General features: G+C 37.8%; 1 protein-coding gene across 1 annotated transcript; it reads right to left on the bottom strand.

Moving 5' to 3' along the window:
• Positions 1-10,941: 10,941 nt before the first annotated feature.
• LOC132274491 (ubinuclein-1-like) lies at positions 10,942-25,758 on the bottom strand. The gene is made up of 14 exons (XM_059775759.1): positions 25,199-25,758; positions 21,748-21,834; positions 21,500-21,592; positions 21,274-21,350; positions 19,886-20,465; positions 18,915-19,014; positions 18,709-18,818; positions 18,475-18,561; positions 17,026-17,148; positions 16,531-16,668; positions 16,375-16,422; positions 15,886-15,987; positions 11,885-12,586; positions 10,942-11,116 (listed from the first exon to the last, which is right to left on the bottom strand). The coding sequence occupies exons 1-13, from the start codon at positions 25,424-25,426 to the stop codon at positions 12,146-12,148; spliced, it is 2,214 nt and encodes a 737-aa protein (XP_059631742.1). The 5' UTR covers positions 25,427-25,758; the 3' UTR covers positions 10,942-11,116; positions 11,885-12,145.
• Positions 25,759-26,623: the final 865 nt, after the last annotated feature.

Genomic DNA, 26,623 nt, shown 5'->3' with positions numbered 1-26,623 from the left:
ATTTACCATAGAAGGAAGGCTTTGCAATAGGAAGTTCTACACAAAGCAAATTCTGTGCATGGAAAATTAATAATGGAAAGAATTCTAATTGTAAAGAAAGTCATACATGGAAAGAATTGGAGGACAAGCAATGCGAGTCCTACCATAATTCTACTACTTTTTTATGTATAAATAGAGGCCAAGACCTCCAATAAAAGGGATCCAGGCATCCAAGCAATTCTACGCTTTTTTATATACTGTTCTTGGTTATTTTTATTGCTGATTGAGTGAGTTGTTTTATTTCTCTTAATTGTTATTGGTTGAGTGAAATTTTGCACCTACACTTTGGCGCCGTCTGTGGGAATCGGAGAAAACACAAAAGTCACTCCAAGTCCCAATTCCAAAATTCAACAACGTGACGAAGTCGAAGGAGAGTATGGATTTGAATCCAACCCTTTTCAGACATTCGAAGCTCGTGTTCCACACACGACCAAAGGATTTTCAGACAACCCAACGCACCGTGTTCCTCACACAGCCGAAGGATCTACCGAAGGATATAGATCCGGCCAACACATTTTAATCACAGCTCAACACCCATTGGTGATGGGTTTCTAATAAGATAAGTTTCCCATGTCAAGTCTCAACTTGATTCTTATAGTTAAATCCTTGTTAAAAATTAAATACATATTATACATATATACATCATTATATATATATATTTCCACATGATACATCCAGCACTGTGACGAGTCTGATGTCACAATAGACAATTCGCAGTTTTTGTCAACATTTTTAGCCTTAATTTTAGTAGATTTCTGGACACAAAAGTGAATCACAGCATCATTGTTTTTACAAATATCATTAATCAATCTCTGATTTAAGCTCTAAGGTGGAACAGAATCCATTCGAGCCGGATGCCATCAAGCCCAGCCACAGTCGCTGGCCACCATCGTCCGTTTCACCGACCGAGGTCAACCGAGTTATCGTCGCTGCACCGCCATCAGGCCCATGCTCGTCGTCATTCTCATTTGATCTGTCACGAATCGCCTTCATCTAAGCCAAACCGTCGCTTACAGTTGCACAAGTTGCCATCACCCCAGCGACCTAGATCGTCACTACCGGCCAAGCCCGCCGGTGCACCGCCGAAAGTTCATAGTCATCTTTCTTCTCTCTATCTTTGCACAAACCACATTCTTCTCTCTTACTAGTATGGACTCAATCAAGTCCATCAAAACCTACGGCAAGGTCAGCGACGACCAAGCATTTCGGCAAAAGACCCACAATCATGTCATCTACCTCGTAGTCGCCGCGGTCTTTCTAGTGGCTGTCATCGCCGGCGTCGTCATTGGTGCTAAGAAGTCTAACTCCGATTCTGATGAAGTTTCTGCTTCTCCGATAACACCTTCCGCGTCTGTCAAGGCAGTGTGTAACGTGACCCAGTACCTAGATTCTTGCATCAAGAGCATTGGTAGCAGAGGAGACCACCACCGACCCGAAAGAGATCTTCAAGCTGTCTCTGCACATGGCTCTCAACGAGCTCGTGAAGGTGTCGTCGTTGCCTGAAGCATTGCTCTCCAAGATCAGCAACGAACGAGCCAAGAAAGCGTTGATTGTTTGTCAAAGCGTTTTTGAAAACGCTTTCGATTGCCCAACGATTCGATATCCTTAATGACGGGGTAAACGACGACAAGAAATTACTGTCACTGTCCAGAATTGAGGACGCGAGGACATGGTTGATCTCGGCACTTACATGTCACGACAATTGCCACCACTTTGTAGAACGAATTGAACGGTTTGATCGAACATTCGGTCGAATTTTCGAGCAATAGTCTGGCGATTGTGACTAAGGTTTTGAGGATTCTTTCGGATTACAGCATTCCAGCAATGGACTCTCATACTAAAAGCATACTTTTTCTTCAATTATTATTGTTTTCATCATCGTCATCATTCTGGTTTCAATTTCAAACCAGACCCAGCTTTGAACTTCCACTTTTCAGCGATTATCCTCTGTCAATCAGCTACTTTTTATCTTCAATGCACTTGATGATAGTCAAGTTCAGAGGATTTGTTGCTTGGAATTTCACAAACTCTTGGCGATTATATGGTTACAAGTTCTGGAATTTGAGCTAGGGTGTGAAACAAGTTTTTAGCTCTGGCATGGCCAAGAAAGTTCTTGCACACAAAAGACATGTTGGTGGGTTGGAGGCTCCTCGAAATAATTTGGATCTACTAGCGGAATCTTCGTAGGACTATTATTTTGTTACAGAGTATACCGGAGAATAAACATTCTACATTGCAGAGTATTGGTGTGTAACTAGTAGAGATGAGCAGATGATTGTCACCACCGGCCAAGCTCGCCGGTGTACCGCTGAAGCTGCTTCCTCACAATCGGACCGGAGCTCATCCCAACCGAACCACCTGTCTGCACTCTGTACCGCTGCCTCCATCATCGCCGGCCGCAAATCCTCACCAAGCTCTTGGATTTGTCTCGCCGGCGGTGTTCCCTCTCCAAGCTCGTGGTTCTGTCTTGTCGGCGGTGTTCATCTCACTAGCTGTCCATCTCTGCAGTGAGCTTGTCGGCCATATTCATCCTCGCCGAGCCATCGCCCACAAGCGGAACAGCCCGTCGTCCATCACATCTAAGCTTCTCCTCGCTCACTTCCTCTGTTGATTGCTACCTTTATCAGTTATATATATATATATATATATATATAAACTAATAGCTACTGTTTGGCTGCAAAGGTAAAACTATCCCAATTTAGGATTAGTTCAGAACTAAACCCGCTTTGTAACCTCATTTGAGAACTAGTTCTGTGGTAACCTAGTTCGGGGAAAAAAAAATCGAAGTGGGGACTCATTTTGGAGCACTCAAAGCTTTGTCTTCCAAAATAGCTTGGTCTTCCAAGAACCTGAAGAAGGCGGTCTTTTAGGTCGGCAAAGTTCTTCCTAGCATTCTATTTTTTTAAGGCTAACGGCGAAATAAAGGCTTTTAGAAAATTTTTAAAAATGGGTTGCCGCTCAACGCCACAAACTTTAGCAGACTCATCGGCCGGGCATTTCAAACATCCCAGGCCTTTTCAGACGCGAATCTTTCTATCTCTCTAATCAGATAAGTTTCCTAACTTTGATTTTTACAATCTGGGTTAAGCTTTTCATGATACGAATTTTTGTTAAAAATACATATTATATATATTTGCACATGATGCAATCATATTTTGTTATTCATGTAGACGCTCATTATATATAAAGATTTATGACTTAGTTTAAACCAAATTGCTTATTCAGTATACTCTATTGATTTATAATCCTCTACGGATTCATCCCTCTCTCCTTCATCAAGGATTTTCAGCATTGTAATTTTAGTTATATTCACTAGCTGTTTTGCTCACACTTTGAGCAAAATTTTAGATTATACCCATTAGTTGTTCACTGAAGGTTGATAATTAAACAGAGCCTTAGGACCACATCACTTGATATTGTTGGTTCAGACCCTTCAGAGGGATGCACAACTTCATCACTACTCAACTAAAAGAAGATTTTGACCCTCTACATTGACTTCTGAAATTTACAATTGAATAAAGATCTGAGGCCAGAGGCATTATTGAATGCACGAGCTGTGCTAGTTAGTCTATTACTTGAAGTCCTAAAATATTACATACATTGAGTAATTTCAATATACTTAATAAACAAGAGCGAGTAAATACTTATTGCTAATTAGAATTTCTAGTTACAAATTCAATTGTGATATATAAGAAGTTCTTAAAATTCTTACTTTCCATCAATCAGTTGCTATATGCTACGTGTCATCATTTTGCATGCTACTGATAACTTTGCTTACAAATAACTTTGTATTTGCTCTGTGTTCGTAGGTTGCTTAATATTTGGGTTTGATTTATTCGCATTGCAATAAAGATCAATCCCCAAGTGAAGTGACAAATAGTCCAACTATACAGTTATACTATATGTGGCGTCAAAGCACCAAAAAGCGGGGGCAAGCCTAACCACAAAAAATTCATCTTCGAACCTCAAGAGTCCGAAGACTTCAAATTCCTTTAAAGGCACAACGAGCTGCCGAGGAAGAAAACTCATCTTCGGACCTCAAGAGTTTGAGGACTCCAAATTTCCTCTAGGGCACAACGAGCTGCCGAGGAAAAAAATTTATCTTCGGACCTCAAGAGTCCGAAGACTCCAAATTTCCTCTAAGGCACAACGAGCTGCCGAGGAAGAAAATTCATCTTCAGACCTCAAGAGTTCGAAGAGTCTAAATTTCCTCTAAGGCACGACGAGGATTTTCATCTTCGGAACTCAAGAGTCTGAAGACTTCAAATTTCCTCTCAGGCACAACGAGCTGCCGAGGATGAAAATTCATCTTCGGACCTCAAGAGTCCAAAGACTTCAAATTCCTCTAAAGGCACAAAGAGCTGCCGAGGAATAAAATTACATAAAAATTACCTCGAACTCAAATAAATCGAAGGTTAAATTTTCATGTAAAAATTTTGTAAGGCACAAAATAGTGCCGATAAATAAACTTTCATGAAAACAGCAACGAGACATATTTTTCTTTCCTTAATGGGGGCAATACCTTCTGTAATGAGGGCAAGATAAGTAGCCCTAAAGAGCTATTAAGAAAAGAAAATATATTCTCTTACTTTTGAAATCTTCGAACCCACGAGTCCGAAGAATATATATTATCTCACTATAGAGACATTCAAATATTCCCCTCCAAACATGTAGACTCTCAATGATAGAGCACAGACATACTTTCGATTTGAGGAGAATGTAGCCCACCGAGCACAATATGCCACCCTCATCACAGTGGAGAATAAGCCTCGGGAAAAAGTTTCAAGTTCAAAAAGTTAAAGAAGCCAGCATGCGTCAGCACCGGTCGCTCCGGTACTTGAGAAGAGGAAAAGGATAGATGAAAGGTTCACACCTCTTCGTACCACCTGGGCTCGACTATTCCAAGAAAATAAGGTGAGATTCGCAGCCCATCAGCCAATGAGGCAACCCTTGGAGCAAAGGGACATGAACAAACACTGCGCCTACCATAGGGATTAGGGATTACGGGCATACAACTAATGATTGCAGATCCCTTAGGCAGCATACAACTAATGATTGCAGATCCCTTAGACAGCATACAACTAATGATTGCAGATCCCTTAGGCAGCAAGTGAAAAACATGATAACCAGAGGTAAGTTATCAGACTACCTCACACCAAAGAGTACGTGAAGCCTCGGGAGGTCAACCCTCGGAAAGTGGAGGGCAATCAAGTAAAATTCATTCATACAATACATAGGAGATCAGAGGACGACCAAGAGTTAGAAGAAGTGTACCGATCCAGACTGAGGGCAGCCCACAAGCTAAGGAAGTTATCCTTAGTAAATACTATCACCTTAGACAGTATCAGTATAAATTCCTTTAAGGCGCAAAGCCAAAAAACCACAAGCTTCTGACCCTAAGAGTCCGAATGTATCAAAGTAAATATAAGCCTCGGACCTCAAGAGTCCGAGGGCATCAATAAAATTCCTCTAAGGCGAATACAGAAATCAAGGAACTAATCATTTCGGACCTTAGGTGTCCAAATTCAGCATTTTACCTCTCAGGCTCAGCGCTGGGGAATAATTCGCTTCGGACACAAAGTGTCTGGCTCAGCATACTTCCTCTCAGGCTCAGCGCCGAGGAAGAAAACGCTTCGGACCCTAAGTGTCCGGCTCAGCATACTTCCTCTCAGGCTCAGCGCCGAGGAAGAAAACGCTTCGGACCCTAAGTGTCCGGCTCAGCATACTTCCTCTTAGGCTCAACGCCGAGGAAGAAAACGCTTCGGACCCTAAGTGTCCTGCTCAGCATACTTCCTCTCAGGCTCAGCGCCGAGGAAGAAAACGCTTCGGACCCTAAGTGTCCTGCTCAGCATACTTCCTCTCAGGCTCAGCGCCGAGGAAGAAAACGCTTCGGACCCTAAGTGTCCGGCTCAGCATACTTCCTCTCAGGCTCTGCGCCGAGGAAGAAAACGCTTCGGACCCTAAGTGTCCAGCTCAGCATACTTCCTCTTAGGCTCAGCGCCGAGGAATAAAACGCTTCGGACCCAAAGTGTCCTACTCAGCAAAGTTTCCTCTCAGGCTCAGCGCCGAGGAACAATTCACTTCGGACCCAAAGTGTCCGGCTCATCAAAGTTTCCTCTCAGGCTCAACGCCAAGGAATGAAATCAGTTCGGACCCAAAGTGCCCAGTTCAGCAAAGCTTCCTCTCAGGTTCAGCGCCGAGGAATAAGATGCTTCGGACCCTAAGTGTCCGGCTCAGCACATTCCCACACAGGCTCAACGCTGGGGAATAATTCGCTTCGGACCCCAGGTGTCCGGTTCAAAAAGCTTCGGACCCTAAGTATCCGGTTCAGAGTATCTCCTCTTTTATGATCAACGCTGAGGAAAATACTTCATGGGTATTTCCTTCACAAGCCTCACGCTAGTGTAAGGCCCGTTATACATTGGTCCTATAGCGAAAACACACAGGAAATAACAAGTATATACATATATACTCCATATAATTCCATGGCAAGAAAGGTTCCCTTGACAATTAAAACACTATAGGAAGAAGCAATCCTCAGATATCAGATCGAAGGGAGCAGAATCAAAAGCATCCACTACAGTAGAGCTTGAGGTTGGAGGAATTGAAGGACCAGGAGTTACAGGAGTTGATGAGCTTGGAGGATGCAAAAAGCACCTCAGCCTCCTGAGCCTTCGGACCCTCATCGTAAGGGATGGACACCCCTATGTTTGCATCAAAGGTATCAGGATCCATCGTTTTGGGGCCTGAGCCTTGATTGAAGTCGGACTGGTAAGCTTTTGCACTAGACAAGCGCACCAAAGTGGAGTAACGGCCTTGCATCTGTCTCCCAGCAGTGACACAAGTTTAAATTGACTCAGTCAAGCGCTGGACTTCAGCCTCCAACATCTCCACCTTAGTTGCAGACTCAGCCAAGCGCTTCTTGTAGGCATCCCTTGCTTTAGAAGCAATCTTCGCATTCAGGGATGCGTTCGAGGCTTTCTTCTCATTATTGCCAAGGTCTTTCTCTAGCTTCTCTTGATTGAGAGATATTGCACCTCAGCAGTGGCACACAGGGCCATAGTATGATATAGACCCTACATCATCAAACAACAGAGATAACAATGTAAGTATAGTGGAAGCAAGAACTAAAAGAGCAAGGAAGGAAGAAGGAACAGACCTCTATGGCGCGAACGGGGGCAGATGGAAGTAACTATTCCAGTCCCATTCTGCCGATAATCTTCTCGTCTTTGGGGAACCACATTCCCTGGGCAACCACCAATGCAGCTGATGGATCGGTGATCATAGAATCACCAGAGTGCAGGACCGATTTATCAGCCCTAAGAAAAGGAAGGTGCCCAATTTTAGCCAGAACATATGCTCTGACTTCATCCTCTGGCTCAGTCTCTTCAGCTTTTTTCCCCTTACTCTTAGAAGGAGTCTTACTCCTGCCAGAGGAAGATGGATTGGGCCTAGTCTTCTTCAGAGGAGGCTCATCGACCTCTGTCTCATGCTCATTCGACCTGATAACTGCTAAGGGCCGGTCTTTCAGCAGCTTTCTTCTTTAGGGCCTCAACCCTCTGTTTTCCTTCCTCAGTCATTGGGAAACTATCGAAGGTCGGAAGAGGCAAATCCATGAGGTCTACAGCTTCAACTCTGGATGCGATTTCCTTAAGGTTTGCCGAGGTAAGCAAATCCTCAATAGAAGGGGGCTCGCACTAGACTTTCTTTTCAAGAAAGGAAAGTCTCTTCTTAGCAATAGAGGAAGGGAATGTCACTAAAACAAGACCAAAAAATTCATAAGTATACCGAAAGAGTAAAACTTGACATGAGAAACAACCAGAACAATTTTTATGTAGAGAGGGGGCATAATCTATACCTAGCTTCCCAAACTTGCGTGGGATTGGGAGCTTGCTCGATTGAGATACAGCCCATTTCCCTTAACGGTTATCATCCTCTCTATCCACTTCTTTTCAAAGGAAGAGAGGTTTGTACATATCCTCTGGTGCGAGGAAGAAGTAAAGTAAAAGCGACCAGGTTCGGTCCCGTGCTTGAAAATAGCATAAGTAATCAGCAAGTCAGCAAGAGTCAGATCAAGACTCTTCAGCCTTCGGCGAGCTAGGAATGCCAAGATTATTCGGAAGAAGTTAGGGTTTACTTGTAGGGGTGCAATCCCTAATTTGTTAAAAACTAAATGATAACAAGGGTGAAGGGGGAATCGAAGAGTGTTAAGGTGCCCAACAGAGAGGAGCAACTCGTCATCGCCGACGCCCTCACCGGCACAAAAATCGGTGCCCTTGGGGTATTCTACAATTCCTACCTCCTCGGGAATCTCAAAATCCTCTATTATGGATTCAATGGAAAACTTAATACGACGAACAGATAAAATTGCATTTCTCTCTTCGTTAGTAAAAACATTATCCGACCTAGAGGTGGATGTCTCAGCCTGGAATGGAGAAATACCCGGCTGATTGGTCGGGTCATTTGCAGATCTAAGGAAGTTAGAAACCCTAAGAGGAGGAACCCTAATGAGGTTAGAAGAAGACAAGAGCATGGATTCAAAATCCGCGATTTCTACATGATCAGGAGTAGTCGAAGTACTCATAATGCAAGATTGAAATAAGAAGATGAAGAACTAACCTAGTGATATGAGAATGTGAAGAACGCAAGGGACGAAACGAGCGCAGTAAGAACAAAAGCAAGTCTTGAAGAAGTCCTTGAGTGAGAATAACAATAGACACAACTGGAAACGCCTCGTGCAAAAGTGGTAACTGCACAACTTCAATTCCCTTTTAATTAGGAGCTGTAGTCCAATTAAAGAGGAATTGGGGGCAAAGTGTGGAGGGAAAAAATCCCCTCTAATAAGATTACTCCACGTCATCACGGATGCAAATTTGTCTTTCAAAGGCCCATCATGCTCAAGCCCAAATTGAATGTATTCTTAGCCCATGATCACTGTTATTTGCCCTCCAACCTTTATCCAGGCCGAATCAAAACGTTATCAACCCGATTTGCTAATATCAACATCCGGCCCGTTATTCAAGCCCAGCCGATTAAAGGTATAACCAGCCCAGTTATTCAAGATTGGACAAATCCTATAAGTTGAAGGATTTACCATAGAAGGAAGGCTTTGCAATAGGAAGTTCTACACAAAGCAAATTCTGTGCATGGAAAATTAAATAATGGAAAGAATTCTAATTGTAAAGAAAGTCATACATGGAAAGAATTGGAGGACAAGCAATGCGAGTCCTACCATAATTCTACTACTTTTTTATGTATAAATAGAGGCCAAGACCTCCAATAAAAGGGATCCAGGCATCCAAGCAATTCTACGCTTTTTTATATACTGTTCTTGGTTATTTTTATTGCTGATTGAGTGAGTTGTTTTATTTCTCTTAATTGTTATTGGTTGAGTGAAATTTTGCACCTACAATCACCCCTGAAGTTTGCTAGAAGACACGTAGATGAAAGTTACCTATTTTTTGGGACAATGACACCCCCTTGAAAAAATTTCATCCAAACAAAGTCTTAAATCATATGAAAAGACAAAATTGCCCCTTAATACTAAATTCTTATTTATTACAAAATATTAGATATGTCAAATGACGCAATTGCCCCTGAAATTTTAGGGCCACAAATTAATGCCACTTGGCGTCAGATTAACAACCCGTGAATTGCAAAATATTAGACCTGTTTTTTCTTTTTCTTTTTTTACAAAATTTTGTTCCTCTTTTATTTAATATATTATCTATTAATTTACAAACAAATATGGGTTTTTTTTAAAACAAAATTTTCATTCTTGTTTTCTTTACTAAAATGGGATTTTCTTACAAAAAATTGTACAGAAAATTTCGTTCCAGTTTTCTTTACTAAAATGGGATTTTCTTGCAAAAAAATAATGTACAGAAAATATGGGGTTTTCTTTATGCAGTTTTCTAAATATGGGTTTTTTAAAATTATTTTCTTTACTAATTTGTGATTTTTTTTTTTTTACCAAAATTTTTTTATTTTGATAAATTGTGACAGAATGAAATTAATTTTTTTTTAATTTTTTATTTTAACAAATGGGGGTTATCAATTTTGTTATTACCATAAAATGGAATGGAAAATAACTAAAATAGTGAATTCAATGTGGGTTACAAAGCGAAGTAACACCCAGTGGCATCAACTAGCTCTTGAAAGACATCATTCAGAGAATAACCCATCCATAATATCTCACAATTTTTTTAAGGCAAAATTGAACAACATTGACAGATATAAGTAGGATAAGTAGCACCCATAGACACCCTTTTAGATAGGTCAAACTTTTTTCTTTTTGTAAGAAATTAAAATTTTATTACAGCAAAAGAAATATGCAATTTTGTTATTAATTTTGTTATTTTGAGAAATTGTGGCTGAATGAAAACAAATGGTATTTTTTTTACCAAAAATTTTGTTATTAATTCACACATGGGTACTCTCGTCCAATTTATTAATTTGTTCCAGGATGTATATATATATATATATATATATATATATATATATATGTAGTCTGTATTCCTAACATTGTGACGGTTTGTTCATAAGAGGTAGTTTTGTTCAATTTATTAACTTATAAAGTTAAAAAGGTCAACTAAATGGTCAAAGGGCAATTTGGTCAATTTATTATGCCAGTTGGCTTCAAGGGGTGCTTTTGTCCACTTTTCAATCTTCAAGGTGTGTCATTGTCCCAAAAACATATAACTTTCATTTGAGTGTTTTTTTGACAAACCTCAGGAGGTATTGGTGTACTTTACCTGCTTTCAAAATGGAATATATAATTTCCAAAAATAGAAATAGTGTATAAATTTCCAAAAGCAATAATCCGAATTTCATCTTAGATTAAATCCAATCACAGTGATTAGGGGTGTTAGCAAAGGATGAGGGGTAATCATCCCAGCCCCGATTTCCAAATCAATCTCTTCTCCAAGCTCCCTAACCACCAGGTGACGATGATGCCTCTGCGCCTGCTGAATTAAGTTCATATCGTCCATAGCAGCACCAGAATTCAACTTCCCTAACCCACCCACTGCTACCAACAACATTCAGCATCACAATTTACGATCACTCCTTCAGTCCACTGCAAATAGAAACAGACGCGTTAACATAGGAAATTGTGTGTCTTTGACTTTTAATTCAACAATAATAAAAATCATAGGAGAAATGATAAAATATAAATCACACATAAGAAGAATTGTGTGACTTAAACTTTTAATTTAGCAATGAAAAAAAATTATAAGAGAAATGATAAAATCTAAGTCACACAAGGTGGAACCGAAAGCTGTTAAAAAGAATTATGTGACTTTAATTTTAATTCAACAATTAAAAAAATCATAGGAGAATGCTCATGGTGAGTCCCCTCAATAACTTTTCGTTGCCATGGAATGCCCCCACTCATCCCACACCTCATAAATTCTTAAGTAACATAGAAGATCTGATATATATATATATATATATATATATTCTTGATTTATTAAAACATAGGGCAAATGTATCACAAATCACTTTTCCTCCTCATAAGTCATACATCTATCTTAGATTGTTTTAAAAATTATCAATGATACTTTTCATAAGACCTCTGTAATCATGAATTATTTCAATACCAAGGTTTTACCGTCGTGCTTAATTGTCAAAAGTTCAGATTGAAAGGGCAGAATTTTCAGCTACATAAAAGATATGTAAAAGGTGGATTGTGGTGCGAGGATCAATTTCCACAACTAGAAAGTAAAAGCAATTGAATTAACCTTACGCACCATTAGACGCAAATGTCAACATAACCCAACAAAATCAACCCCGAAACTTTGAAAAAAAAGAAGAAGATATGTAAAAAATTGATAGAGCAGAATACCCCAATTTCTACATCAAATTGAGCTTCACAGCAGCTGATGCGCATGTCTTTTACAGCTTAAACAAATGAGGATGACAATGGAGATGAAAAATTTCCAGTCAAGTCCATCCGCAAACCTAACAGCCAAATTTTACAGCTTTGTGTCACCCCCTAGTCAAAATACACGTCAAAAACATTTATTTACAAAACCAGAGACCGACTCTGTCAAAATGAATGAAAATGATTAAGCTGTGTAAACTTCCTAATTAAGCTACATCACGGTCAGTTGAGCTTTTCAAAGTTTGGAGGAGCAGCAGATTGAAGGTTTTGTTTTTGGAGAGGACCCCCAACCTGCTTCTGAGATTTTCGTCTTTCCTCTCCCTGTGCAGAAGTTAATTTCTGCTGACGGAAACAAGCATCGCCCAACTCCAATTCTGCTTTTCTCTTTACCTTTTTCTTCATCAAAGCATCCAATTTCCTTGTGTCGTTGGAATTGCCTAAACTTCCCTTTACTTTCTCTTGTTTTGTGCAGACCAAACTTGGACCATTCCCTGACGGACTGGGCATTCGGACTGCTGTAGGTGCACTTGCTGTATCAGGCACTGGCCTTTTGAATGAAGCTAGACCATGGTTACCCGAATCAGTAACCAACTTCTCTTGCTGCGGCTGAGCTATAGAATTAGCTTCAACTGGAACACTCCCCTTCTTGATTTTCTCCTGATCCTAGACACAAGTAGGAATTGAGTGATCAGTGAACGGGACAATAAAGTTGCATCACAACAGAAGAAGAGACCTCCACATACAACATTTGCAAGACTGTGGGACTGAACTTTTTAGTCTTTTTTTCAAACCCCAATCCTGCCTCGACCCAAATTAATAAATAAGGAGCTTAGAAATTAGTGTCTACATATTGCTTCAAGTTATGATACCACATTATAGTATACGGCCAACATGGAGACTAAAGCAGTTCCAAATACTCCTGCTTCATACAAGTAGCCTGCCCCTTCCCTTTTTTTTTTCTCTCTTTGTTATCTGAGGATTTTCACACATAAATTTATTATTAAATACTAATTTACAAATTGATTATTTTCTTTGGTATTAGTTTTCAGGAATTTCCACACACACACACACACACATATATATAGAGAGAGAGAGAGAGGGAGAGAAATATTTCTTGCATATCAATTAACTTTTCTTAAATTAAAGAACGTCTCTCTTCTATTAAGAACTCCTTGGCACAAATTTATTTTGAAGCAAAAAACTAAAGCATCCTAAAATATGAACTTTTAATTTATTCAGCCCCAAAATTATGTAGCCTTCCCTAGGTATCAGTGAGATGAAAACTGAAACAATATAATTATTCGAACAACTTAATTGCATCACAAAAAGAAGAAGCTTGTTAAAAAATGGTACACGTCTATTGTGCAATTTCAGAAAAAATGATTCCATGGTATTATGAACAATATTTCCTTGAACATTTTCAGTAAAATACCGTAATTAAGGAAGAAAAAGTTTTTCTAAAATCACGACACTAAGACATTTTTTCCATAGAGGGTGTTAAAAAGTGAATTTATCCCTACAGGAGGAGAGGATAAATAGGTTTACTGCCAGATTCAAATTCAAATACTAATCTCTCTTTTCTATTTTTCTCAGGGGAGAAGCGAATCATCGTAGAAGCTTTGCTTCCGGGATGAAGCCAAGCCTAAAAGATAGACTTGGCGCGGGAGGCCAAAGATCAGGGGCCCAGCTAACACGTGAAACACTCCGCCATCTATCGTATTGATTATATTTTTTATATGGATTTTCTTTTCCTTTCCACCAAGTTGTATGTGCGTAATTCAAGTTTTCACCCCACTCACCTTTTCTCCTCTCTTTGTAGGCCAACCCAAATGAGAGCATTTTATAAAAGGGCTTAAATTAAGAATCCTTAAAAAAAAAAAGAAATGAAAAAAAAAATACGAAAAAAAGAAAGATTGTAGGAAATGGGCCAATACCCCTTACGTAATGGTATCAATGGGCTCCATTCCATCAAGGACTGATACATTGTAGAAATTCATATCCAACGTTTCTTGCATGTTGTATTATAGTCTGTTACAAGACGTGAATATGACAAGTACCTCAAAAAAAACTCTTAGATCTCAGTTTTTCATCTTCCATCCATTCTTCATTCAAAAACTATGGTTCTTTATTATTGGGGGGTGATAAATGCACTCCACTTTTAATGTAAAATGACATTATTGTCCTGACACAATACCTGAGAATCAAGTATGAGGGGCATTTACGTCATTTAGTCTAAGGAAAAAAAAAAAACAGTCCAATTATTCAAGAAGAGTGCATTTATCATTTCTCTTATAGTTTAATTAAATTTATGACTTCATGGTCCAAATAACAAGCTAAAAGTCCTAGTCTTGAGACCAGAGAGTTCGAAAGTCTAAAAGTTGAATTCCAAGAAATGGCTCTACCATCATATGAAGCTGCACCAATGCAAATTTGAATATTTGGTGATTTTTATGATTTGCTTATGCTAGTCACAATCCTAGTCAAGAAAGGTAGTCAGATGTCAATATTCAAAGTATTAACTATAAGAAATTCAAATTCAGAACCCACAAGAAGTCATGTCTTTAAAATTTAACCACTTCCACTGTTCCACCTAAAAGGTAGCAATTTGCCCAAACCTGGCAAGTTCCTGCCCAGCCCTTAGTGGGATGGGGATTGTATATCTTTGTACGGGTTAGGAGGTTTTAAGTAAATAGGATAAACCCGATTTGGGTTCGGGGGGGAACATATATGTGGCTATCCCGCCTCGCCCCAATTACATGAGAAACTACATCTTACCCTTCAATATAATGTTCCACAAACACCCTCATATACATACATATATATATATATATATATTACCCTCACTTTCTTTTACAATTTACATTTCTCTCAGCACCCCTGCCCAACACCATTCCTACTCTCCACTAACAGCAAGAATTTCTGACAACATTTAAGGCCAGCAACATCTTCGATCATCTCGCCGATAATCACAAACACAGTTCAATGACCATCGTAAAGCCAACATACTCTTAAAGAGTTCGGATCGTCCTTCCGATCATCTCTTTCAGCAACTGTCTTAAAGCCAGCACAATCTCTTCTATAGTCATGATCACAGACTCACGGTGCCATCGCGGTAGACTAATTTGAAAAATCTGACACAGTGAAATCCATAGACATCAATCTCCAAAACCTGGTAGAAACTTAGCAGACAGGAATGCCTAAACTTGCTCAACACCTACTCATTTAAAGTCCACGCACAATGTATTGAACCTTCTGCACACTAGAAATAACTAGTGATATCTCTAGAATTTTTATTTATTTTTGTGTGTGTGTGTGTGTGGGGGGGGGGGGGGGGGGGGGGTTCCCATCAAAACTGCATATTGACCACCTGTTGAACATTAAAAAGTAGTCACCTTTATTAACCTTAAAGTTAGATGTTGGGCAAGTTGGTTATGCAATTTCATTGCACTCCTTTACTATTGTTTTTTTTTCTTCTATTTATTCACAGCAAATTAGTGATCAGGGACATGCCACATTGTTGGCATAATAAATGCATGAAAGTGTGTGCACTCTTATTCCAATTAATTCTTTCATAGAAAAAGAGGTGCACTTGTTTCTTGATTTTGGGAATGGCGTGTACGCAGCAACTGACTACATGTCTATAGAATAAGAATTCATTTTCTTTTATTTAATGCACAGTTAGACTGACATGAGTCCAAATGTATTAGGTTACAAATAATCTCATATGCTGATATGTTGAACCAAATCAAAACAAATTTAGACATCACAGACAAAGGTAGATAATTATGAGAACAAGAAGGTATGTTGAGAGAAGCGGACTTCTGCTACCATCCAAAGAATTAAGTGTCAAATAAATTGCATATAGAAAGCAGAAGCTTAAAAAAGGAAGGAGAGAGAGAGAGAGAGAAAAGAGAGTATAAAATAGAATGTTTATACACACAGAAGATGAAAAACATCCATACCTTCTGCTGGCTGTACTTTGCCCTCCTCCTATTTTTCGCTCTACATATAGCACGTTTAATCCCATGGTTGTCCATTAATCCATTTGGCCACAATTCTGCAAGCTGCGTTGGAGCCACAATAACTAAAATGAAGTTTTATGGACATAAATGAAGAATGTTTGCACAGCCACAACAATGAACTACGATGAACCAACTGAAAAGGAACAGAGAGGAAGACTTCTAAACTCAAAAGATAATAGAGACAAAAACATGATACATACTCTCATGTCCTTCTAAGGTGAAAGACATTTAAATATTGAAATTTTAATTAAGAATTTTAGACACAAACAAACAAGTGCATTCAGAAAAGGCTATTATCAGAACTGATTCAACTTCTTCCAGGGCAATCTAATACGTCCTGCTAAATATCAAACCCTCTGAAAGCAGGGAAATAATTATGTAATAGCCCTTCCATCTATCAAAATATACAAGTATCCTCAATCCAACTACCTCAGCATACAGCTTTCTGACTTGTGGACCTGCAACTTCTTCCGGTCCCTAGATACAAACAATAATACTGAGTCAGATACATCATACAATAAGAGAAAATTTTCTCCAATGGAGCACTATCCTCTAAATTTGGATATTGCAAACAGAAAACAGTACTTCAACATAAAGGTCATAGAGATCACAGATCTTCTCTTCCAATGCTTCATCCATGCAACATTTTCTTTTAAGTGATTCTTTCTTTTCATTACCAATATCTTGAAAATCATCAGATGCTCCAGCTTGATGTTCAAGTGCCTGACAAAATATATTATGCATTATGTATCAAGATCTGATTATATAAACTTTCTCATTAATATACAGCACAATCGCCATCAGGAAGATATTATTTTATCCACATAACTCGACAAAGCCCTATTCCCAACTCAACTATTTTCAGGAAGAAATCTTCTCTTTAGTTTCTCATTTAGAACAGTGAGTAATCCATAATTATATGACTTCACACAAATACCAGTCCAGATGTCTCAGGAATTACCTTTTTTTTTTTTTTTTTTTTTGGTGTGTGTGTGTGTGTGGGGGGGGGGGGGGGGGGGGGGGCGGGCGGGTGGTGGGGCGCTGGGGAAAGGGAAAGAGGGTGCTTCAACCAAGATGTACCTTGGACTTCGGGGAGGGAATCACTTTAATCATCTCAACAACTTCCTTCTTTATCTGCTGAAACCTATGATCTTTCTGCTGTTTAGCTGACAAACCCATACTAACCATGACCTTTAAGTTTCTCTGTTGCAAGAACATGCTGTGTTAATCAATAATCAAATACAATTACTGCAAACAAAGCATATGCTACAAATAATATAGAAGAATATGATTGCCCGAAAAACTCATTCATGGTAAATCTAAATTTGCCTACATGCTAATATCATTGCAATCAGGAAAATGAGTAGAATATATGAACTTTGCCAAATGCAGTGCAACTAAATTCTACAACCATAAACACATCCTGCAACCTTATTGTTCTACACAAATTATTGCAACTTCTTAACACAGTCAGGCACATTCTCACATAGCTTGGGGGCAATACACAATATTTTATCCTACTTCGATAAAACCTGAAATTTGATCCACTAATAGTCAAATATATATATATAATGATTATGATCCAAACATTCAGAAACGCTATCCCTATTTGTTCATTGATAATGGTGATATCAGCTTCTCATGAGAAATCATACGGCTTTCATCTACTCAAACAAGAAGAAGAGGAAGAAGAAGAAAAATAATTTTCTCCCTTGGACGCTAGTGAAGAATATAACTATATAAGCTACACACAAATTGGTTTATCCCAAATAGACATACAATAGGCATAGAGGTGAAGTTGGTAAATCACTTGATTAGCACTGCAAGGTAGTGTGGGATCAATGTTTTCTCTGGCAGGAGATCTATTTGTTGTTGACAGAAAGGGCCCTCAATCTGGTTGTGTGATGGGTGTTTGGAGTTGGGATAGGAGGATAAAAGAATTAGGAGTGGGACACCTCACACTTTTTTGTGTATATTGAAGAGCAATCTTCAAAGAAGAGGAGCTTCTACTTTTCTTATCAAAAAATAAAAATAAAAAGGAAAGAAACAAAAGAGCTGATCGTTTATTTAAAAAATCTTCCATCAAACGAATTGCACTAAGGATCTTCTATGGGGTTTACAAGAATCACTCTTTCATCAAGTCCTTGGGTTTCCCGAATGGGTAGTATTTTTTTTTTCCTTGGGTATACCTGACATTTACGTGGCCCTCTGGGCTTTCCTCATTCTTACTAAAATTTTATCATTCGTAAAAAGCCCCAAATTATTCTTAAGCTTTTCCCACGATTTTTTTTGTTCTTTCTTATTTTGTGTACTCACACTAGTTTACCAGATTTTCAAGAATTATTCCAATCCTTGCACCTAACTTTTGCCAAATTTGCATTTCTGTCACCAGTTTCATATCGTACAGATCAGTGCTACAAGCCAGCAAAATAAAGTGAGCCTTTGAAGAAAATTAAAATTATTGGGCACTTGGAAAAGAAGAAGCAGATATCGAAATGCATATGTCAGTTATTCTTACAAAAGAGATACCTTTAGCGATCTGAGCTGTATCCAGTGACCAAGAATACTCATAAGACGATAGATCAACTCCTCTGATATTTTTCCATGGGTTGCTTGCTGCAGCACCCAAAAATATAATGTTACTTTCTTCAAAAGCTTCAGTTTGGAAAAAATAAAATAGAAAATGTGATAGAAACAATAATTCCATAAAAGCACAAAAACAAGGATTAACTAGGTAAAGTCATGTTAGCTAATCTCCAGTACCGCTAATCTAGCAACTTTAGCAAGCTTCTGCTTTACTTCATGCGGTAACCTCCTTTTGACTGCCTGAGATGAAATATCAGCATCCGGAACTTCCATAACTGGTCGTCTTGCTGTCACATATTCAGAGTAATTAATCAATTTAAAAGGAACTTCCTCGAATTATCATAAATTTATGTCATAATTGTCGGAACAATAGTCAAACATACATTCTGCAACCACCTTCTCCAACTCCTTAATGGCCTTCTCGAGCATTGTACTTTTTGACCGAACACTAGAACCTTCCTTCTTGTGCATGATAGGAACCTTCTGCACAATTTTAGATACAAAAGTAACATCGGTGATATAAATTATAAAACATAGATCCCCACATAATATCAAATGCAAATTTAAGGCAGAATATAACTGCTTAAGTTGCACTTACAAGCACATAATGCAGAACAACAACAACAACGATAAACAATCAAAGCCTTCTCCCAACTACTTGGGGTCGGCTACATGAATCCTATTTTTCCATTATGCTCTATTTAAGGTCATAGCTCAGTCAAATGACATGATATCATATCTCTTTACTAACTTTACCCATGTTTGTGTTAATTTCGGTCTTTCACTTCCCAACAGTCTAAAACCATAGTAGCTAAAAGAGTGCCATAAGTATGGAAACAATATATCTAGTATAAGAAATTATTAGCATACGGAAATGACACAATTACAAATTAAAAGAATAAGCATTGAGACCTGTGACATTCTTGAAACCTTCATAACTCTTTAAGAAATTTACAGGCTTATCACTTGCAGGAATGATGATGAAAATGCAGGCTAAAGATGATAACAAATTTGAAGATATCAAAAGTGATAAATTCATCAGATGAATCTTGGCACAAACTTGTGCTGAAGTAAAGTAACGTACTGTAGACAGAAATGAAAATAACAACGTTCAAACTTGCATTGAGCTCAATTTGACAAACAAAATTTAGAAGCTAAATTGGGGATGAATGACATGTTGCGTAAATAAACTAAGTCACAAAAAGCCATAAACTACTAACCAATCCAAAATCCATTGATGTAAAAGGCAAGGAGATTTAGCACACAACAAACCAATCCATTGATGTGACAGAAACACATAGGGAAATAAGAAGTCACTTAAGACTACTAACCACAGTTTGCATGGAATACTTGCCTCTGGGACATTGATGTCAAGACGTTCAAGAATACCATTTTGTTCTTTCCGCTGAACTGATTGCTCTAACTCATCGACATTGTTCAATAATTTTCCAGATTGAGATTTGAGTTGTGGATAAGAACTTTTGTCACGAGATTTCTGATGTGAAGCATCAGAAAGTTCAGTGCCATCTTTCAGTTTGTTACCATGGTTCTTAGACAGGAGGACTCCAGTCTTCTGGTTTTCAAAATCCTTCCCCTCCACAACAGATAAAGCAGCACCACCATTTGGAACTTTTGAAGAAGGATACAGATCCAACAACTTAGTATCAGCAGATTTCTTTTTTGAACAAATTACAGAAGCATTCATCTGATTCCGAAATTTCGCATCTTCACAATGTTCAGTTGTCACGGCCATACCCAGAGAGGGACTAGAAGAATTCTTCACAAACAATGACGGTGACCTTCCAGCAGCCGCCTTTCTGACTTTTACCTGTTTATTCGGCACATGACCATCATCATTCTTACCATGATCTTTTGCAGAATCTTTCCTTTTCCGCTTCTTCAGTTGCTGGTGAGGCGATGAAGTGGGTTCATTGCTAGGAATCGGGAAACGGATTGAATCAGGAAAGAAAAAAGAATATCCAAATAAATATAGCAAAAAAGTTCATTAATCCATTTGTCTTGCATAAACCAATATAAATAAAGCCTTCTCAAGAAAACACAAAAAAATTATTCCCAAAATCTAAAAAAATTTAGGATAGTGAAACAAGTCAACTTTACCAACATCCAGTTTTAACAAAAAGAAACATAAATGAATGTACCAAAAAGGAAAGTTCAAAGGTGAGTGACAAATAATTCTTGATGCCATCAACAACAAGGTATAATGGATTCTTTCTCCGCCACCAAAAGAAAATTTGAAAACTTATCAGATAATTAAGAAGAAAAGTATGCATCCATAATTGTACTGTTGCTGATGACAGTGTACATCCCATTTCAGATCTTGACAGTTGACACCCCATTCCTTATGGAAAGATACTCAATTACCTTGCAGTTCTTATTAATTGTGTCAATCCTCCAAACTTATTTATAATAACACTATCAAAGCATTTGAAAAATTAAAGCTCCAGATGCCTACTTATATCTTGAGAGAAAATTTTTATCTTCAAACAACATTTTACTATACAAAACTACAAATCTCAGGACTGTCCCACGATTAAGTCATTAAGGAATTTCTTGAATTATAACGCAGGCAACATGTGGTTGGATGTCTTGATGGTCATATTTATCATTAAATCTTCTAACTATGCCAAATACAAGGGGAAGCAAACAAAAACTAGAATATAGTCAACTAATGTAAATTATCACAACAGAAACAATACTAACAAAGTGCTCAGAGAAACTCACATGCGTTCCAACTTCCCCCGATTAACAAAGAATCCATCATGCTTTATTCCTGAGTTATCAACTTGAAAATACTCATCCTGCACAATAGGAAAACAAGGAGCATTATGAATAGCAACATTAGTGCATGCAATTTTCTCATATGAATAATATAACCAATTTGAGCAAAAAAGATTAACCAGCCATTCAAAAAATACAGATATATTAGACAATAGGTACCAATACCAACCAGCTCTGCGTCATCTATGAAAGAATCTTCTGTGTCATACTCATCATCATCAGGAACATCATAGAGATCTTCCTCATCACTACTATGCTTACCCTGAACAGTATAACTCTTCACATTAGCAAATTTATTTTAAATATCATAATGTTGCATTTTCATCACATATAAATATCAAAACAGTTGTCCAAATGCACAGCACTCACAAGAGACTCATACAAGTGGAAAGTTAATTAAAAAGTAACATTGCGCACCATATATAACCGTTCGATCTTCTCAATAACCGCGCTAAAACGACTACCAGAGGGTGCATCCTTCAATTCCTTCTCAGCAGGTTGCCCCTACAAAGGTGAAGCACAATTAACAACTGCAAGGACTCGACTCAAAACAATATTGTAAGTGGAGAAGGATACAGGTATATTGTATGTTATCCAATATCACTTCATAGAAAGTGCACGCAAAGATACTTGATGTAATTAACACTAGATCATCGGTTGAAGACATGAACGCGGACGTTGGACATAGTGTAACGGACATGGGGCGGTACCGGATGTGACATATTGTAATTGGTTATCGTGGTTGTGAAATTTTCCCAACCTCGCACATCATCAGATGCCTTGTACTGACTCAGCCCAAGTGCCTAAGGACTTGGTTGAGTCTCATGTGATTCAAATTCCCACTGATATATCGGCATCTGACTTGAATTTGACGTAGTTGCAGAGAGCCAGAGACTAGACTGGTCTGCAAAACTATGCACTAGATTATGCTTACAAAGACTTAAATGGAGGCTAGGGAACTAAAGGACATTCATAATGAGATAACCTTGGGTAACATGCAATGTTCATCTTATGAAAAAGCCACTTTAACAAAACAAAACCACTATTTCACATGCAGTAAATCTTAATTAAAAATAAATAAATAAAAAAAAAAAAAAAAAACAATGTATACAGCACAGTTTGTGTTATAAGATACAAAACTGAGCATATTCATGTAAACAAAATTGACCGCAAACATGTGATACCACAAAAGAATTACGCTGCATGGCATATGAAAAAAGCAATACTGATTATGAGTATCCATGCCTACCAAAAAAGGGCGCATAACGATATCATATGCATGTCACTACCTTACATGTTAATCTAAACTCCACTTTTGTCCTATATTTAGATAGGCAAGCATCCATCAAGCAATGTATTGGAGATATTTGTAGTCACGAATGCTATTCATTACTAACACATATAATGACCATTACAAACGCAAAGAATCACATAACTACAATCACATAATTACAAGCACAATCAAGCAATATCAATTTCATTGAGAGACATGTCCAACAAATATAAATATAAATGCAAGTACATATATGAAATAAAAATTCAACAACAGGTTACAAGTACGATAATAGCATAAGTACTGCAGATAATACATAAGCCATAGAAAAGCCAAACTTTTTGTAATTATAGAGACCACCAAATTCAAAACTTGAGAATAATTTTTTAAATTGGAGAACAAAAAGAAGCCAAATAAAAGAAAAAGACATGATATACAGAATCATTTCAGTTACAAAGAATAAAATAAGGATCACTAAATTAATATTTGCAATATAATTATTATGTATTGATGCCCAGGATACATGACAATTCATAAGCTTTTGGTAGGACAAAAGTGTAGGATCAAGTATGAAACCGTAGCATTCAGTCACACATTTCTATACAGAAATAAACATCGCTAAGCATAAGGAAATGAGATGTGTAGCTATTAGATGTTTACATGCCTTTTTGATTGCATGGTCATCCAACAGAAAAACTGAATGTTTAAATAGATGAGTGAGCCTCTCAAACATTGTGGAACCATTAATCTGACATTAATCTGTTGCATTCAGAGTATGAAATCACTCCTGGTACAATTTTAAACATGATAGCACCTCGTATCACAGTTTCACATATCTTGAATCAGAGGAGTGATGTCGATTAAGGCCAATGCCAGTGAGAGGCTTACTAAAGAGCAGGGAAGGGGCTGCGTTCAGAGGAGTGTTAAATTTGGGATGTGGCCCCTTTGTGTGTCATTTGGAATATTTTGATGCAGAGAAATAGAAGACCTTTTGAAGGACTGAAACTCCTTTCTTAGAAGTTGAAGCTCTTGATTCTTATCTACCTCTTTCTTTGACTTAATGAGGCTGCCTCTATCTCTACTGATTCTTCTCTAAATATTTTTAGGTGATTTGCCACTCTTGCCAACCCTGTTAGCCTTTTAAAAATATTTTACTTGTCCAAAAATAATAATAAAATTAATAAAACACCAATTACATCAAGCTGCAAATCAAGGTCAAACTATCCTTTGTTTACAATGACCTATTTTCTATTCACCTACATTTAAGTGCACTTGTATCTGGTATTCTCCAGTGCTAAAACTCTGTGGCGGAGTGACGTGGTGACCAGTGGGGCCAGCTGTCCCCACTCAAAATTGCAAAAAAGAAGATAATAATAATAATAATTTAGTCTTGACATCCAAAATGAAAAATATCATTAGTTTTTTTCTCTTCCAATGTAAAGCAAGAGAGAGGGAGAGGAAGAGAGAGAGAGAGAGAGAGAGAGAGGAAGAGTAGTAGGAGGAGGGCGGAAGAAGCACGTTCCAGCATCTTTCTAAGTTTAGTTTTCGATAGCTTAAGTTCTTAAGGTTAGAATTTTCTCCTTTTTCTTACTTTTTTTTTCCTACTCAGGGTAGGGTTAGAACTTTGTCTCTGCTCTTTATTTGCTTTATAATATATTTTATTTTCTATTTTATTAAAAGAAATCCATGAACTTGCAAATCTTTTAGTTGTATTTTCACTCTAGTTTTAGGGTTGATGCCGTGTGTTTACTATTTAGGTTACTTTCTAAACTAGTATTCACATAATGTGTTATGTAATTTTTTTTTCCCCAGAAAAGGTAAGTAGTGTTATACTGTTCTGTAATTCATTTCATATAAACCATTTTCTCAAAATCATACCAAATTACAATTATCTATGAAAAAGTATATGACATAACCTAAGACAATCAGCTAAAAGTCTTCAAGCATATGCTGATTAACACCCACATACCTGAATGCTGAGAAATTATAACTGTGTGACATTTGAGTTCTCATAACCCAACGAGCCACGATATGAATGACATTTTTTCACAAGTTGAATGTTTTATTGCGACCTTGTAGCTTGACCTAATAAGCTACTATCAGCTTCAATAACAGTGCATTATGTCATTCAACCACTTACTGTAGCTTGGTTGTGTATGTTTAGAAAGACATGCTTAATGCATTGATTGAGGTTATCGTGCAAAGCTTTCGAAACATAAAAACTTGTCCAGAAGAGTTATAAATATTCTAACTCTATCAAATATTAAAGTTTTTGTACTAATTGTTTTGTTTCAAAAAAATGTTTACGTTATTATTGTTAAATTCCTGGATCCCCCAACTGACAAAACTTGTGGTTTAGCCTCATTCTTCATATACCTAACGCAATAGACAACCGAAACAACCAACCAGAATTGCTGCATCATAAAGCATCAACTAGTAAAAAACAGCTAATTAACATGACTAAACAGTGATTAGCAGACAACAAATAAATCTCCAAAACCAAATTCAGAGACATATTTAACACCGATTGGATCAAACCAACTCATTTTTTTTTTTTTTTTTTTTTTGATAAGTACGGATCAAACCAACTCTTACCGGAGCAATGCGAGACTCCAGAGCCTGACGAGCATTGGACGGTGGTTCAGGGGCTGAGGTGGACCCATTGGCCTTGCTCGCATCCTTCAAAAGCTTTCTCCACGAAACAATTGTAGTCTCGTCAGGTCTGAGTTCCACTGTGAACCTCTTGCGACCACCGGCTGCCATGAAAGATGACGAAATCTTCGCAGATTCACCGCCTCCAGTGCCGCCCTTGGCTTCCTCCATCGAATCGTGCAGAATCGAAGGCAGAGGAATCTGATCTAGGGTTTTGACATTGCAAAGAGCAGGGTGATTGTAAACCCTAGGTTCAAGAAACGAATTGCTTAGAGAGAGAAAGAGTAGTGAGAGAGAGTAAAGAAAGGAGGGGGAGTGGGCGCTCTCTCTCTTCTTTGAATTTTTTTTTCTTATTCGATCTTTGAGAAATGCGCGGGACACAGAAACGTCTGGAGTTTTAACCGCTAATCAACTTTTTCCCTTTCCTTTCCCGTCGTCCCTAACTTCGACGGCTTGTGCTCTCGCTTTTCTTTTTCTTTTCTTTTTAGGTTCACATTTTTTTATTTGGAAAATGATATTTATGGAGATTAAATTGGTAAAATGTTTGATAAAATTAGGGGAGTTCAAAAAATTCAATAAATTGAAAAATTGGATCGGATGAAACTGAACTGGATGGTTTGGGCTAGTAGTATAGTAGTTTGGTCCGACTCAAAATTATAAAACCGTAATTTTACGATCCGGTCCTGTTTTAAAGTCTTGCTGGACCGGACTAACCCGGTCTAAACCGAACCATTATATAATTTATATTATATATATATATATATGATATAACTTATAATTCTGAGTGGACATAAGTTACTCCCACTTCCCACCTTTCTCAATAAAACTACTCCCAATTTACCCAATTTTCATATTTTTTGAACTTTTCTTGGGCCATGAAGAAGCTAGCAGCGAAATGATGGGCTACAAGAAGAAAAACATCATATGAAAAATACCAAATAATAAAAAACTACGCAATTAGAGACCAAATGGTGCAAAAATAAAACATAACCATTATGGACCAGAGTAGATTATTGGTTTTTTAAACACTAAAGTGGAAGAGTAGTGTTTGTTAAATTGTATTATATATATATATATATAATAAATATATATTGAATCTATTTGTTATTTCACAAGCTAAGCCCATATTGTTGGTTGTTGTTGATGTATTATATATAGGAAAAAATAAAATAAAAAATCTATTTTTAAAAAATAAAATAGGAAATCAACTAAAACCGAATCGAATTAAACCGGTTTTTGTGATTTGGTTTGGTTTGATTCTATTGACATTATGGTTCGGTCTGGTTTCAAAAATAGTGGAACCGTTATAGATGGTTTGGTCCAAAAAAACTTCCAATCTGATCTAAACCGTACCGTATGCACCTCTAG

The sequence above is a fragment of the Cornus florida genome, unplaced genomic scaffold (assembly GCF_030987335.1).
Source record: "Cornus florida cultivar Cherokee Brave unplaced genomic scaffold, ASM3098733v1 CherokeeBrave_3.0.0_Hap2_Chr09, whole genome shotgun sequence".
Lineage (NCBI taxonomy): Eukaryota > Viridiplantae > Streptophyta > Magnoliopsida > Cornales > Cornaceae > Cornus > Cornus florida.
Note: the sequence above shows the minus strand (reverse complement) of the source record. Positions and strands in the feature narration are given on the sequence as shown.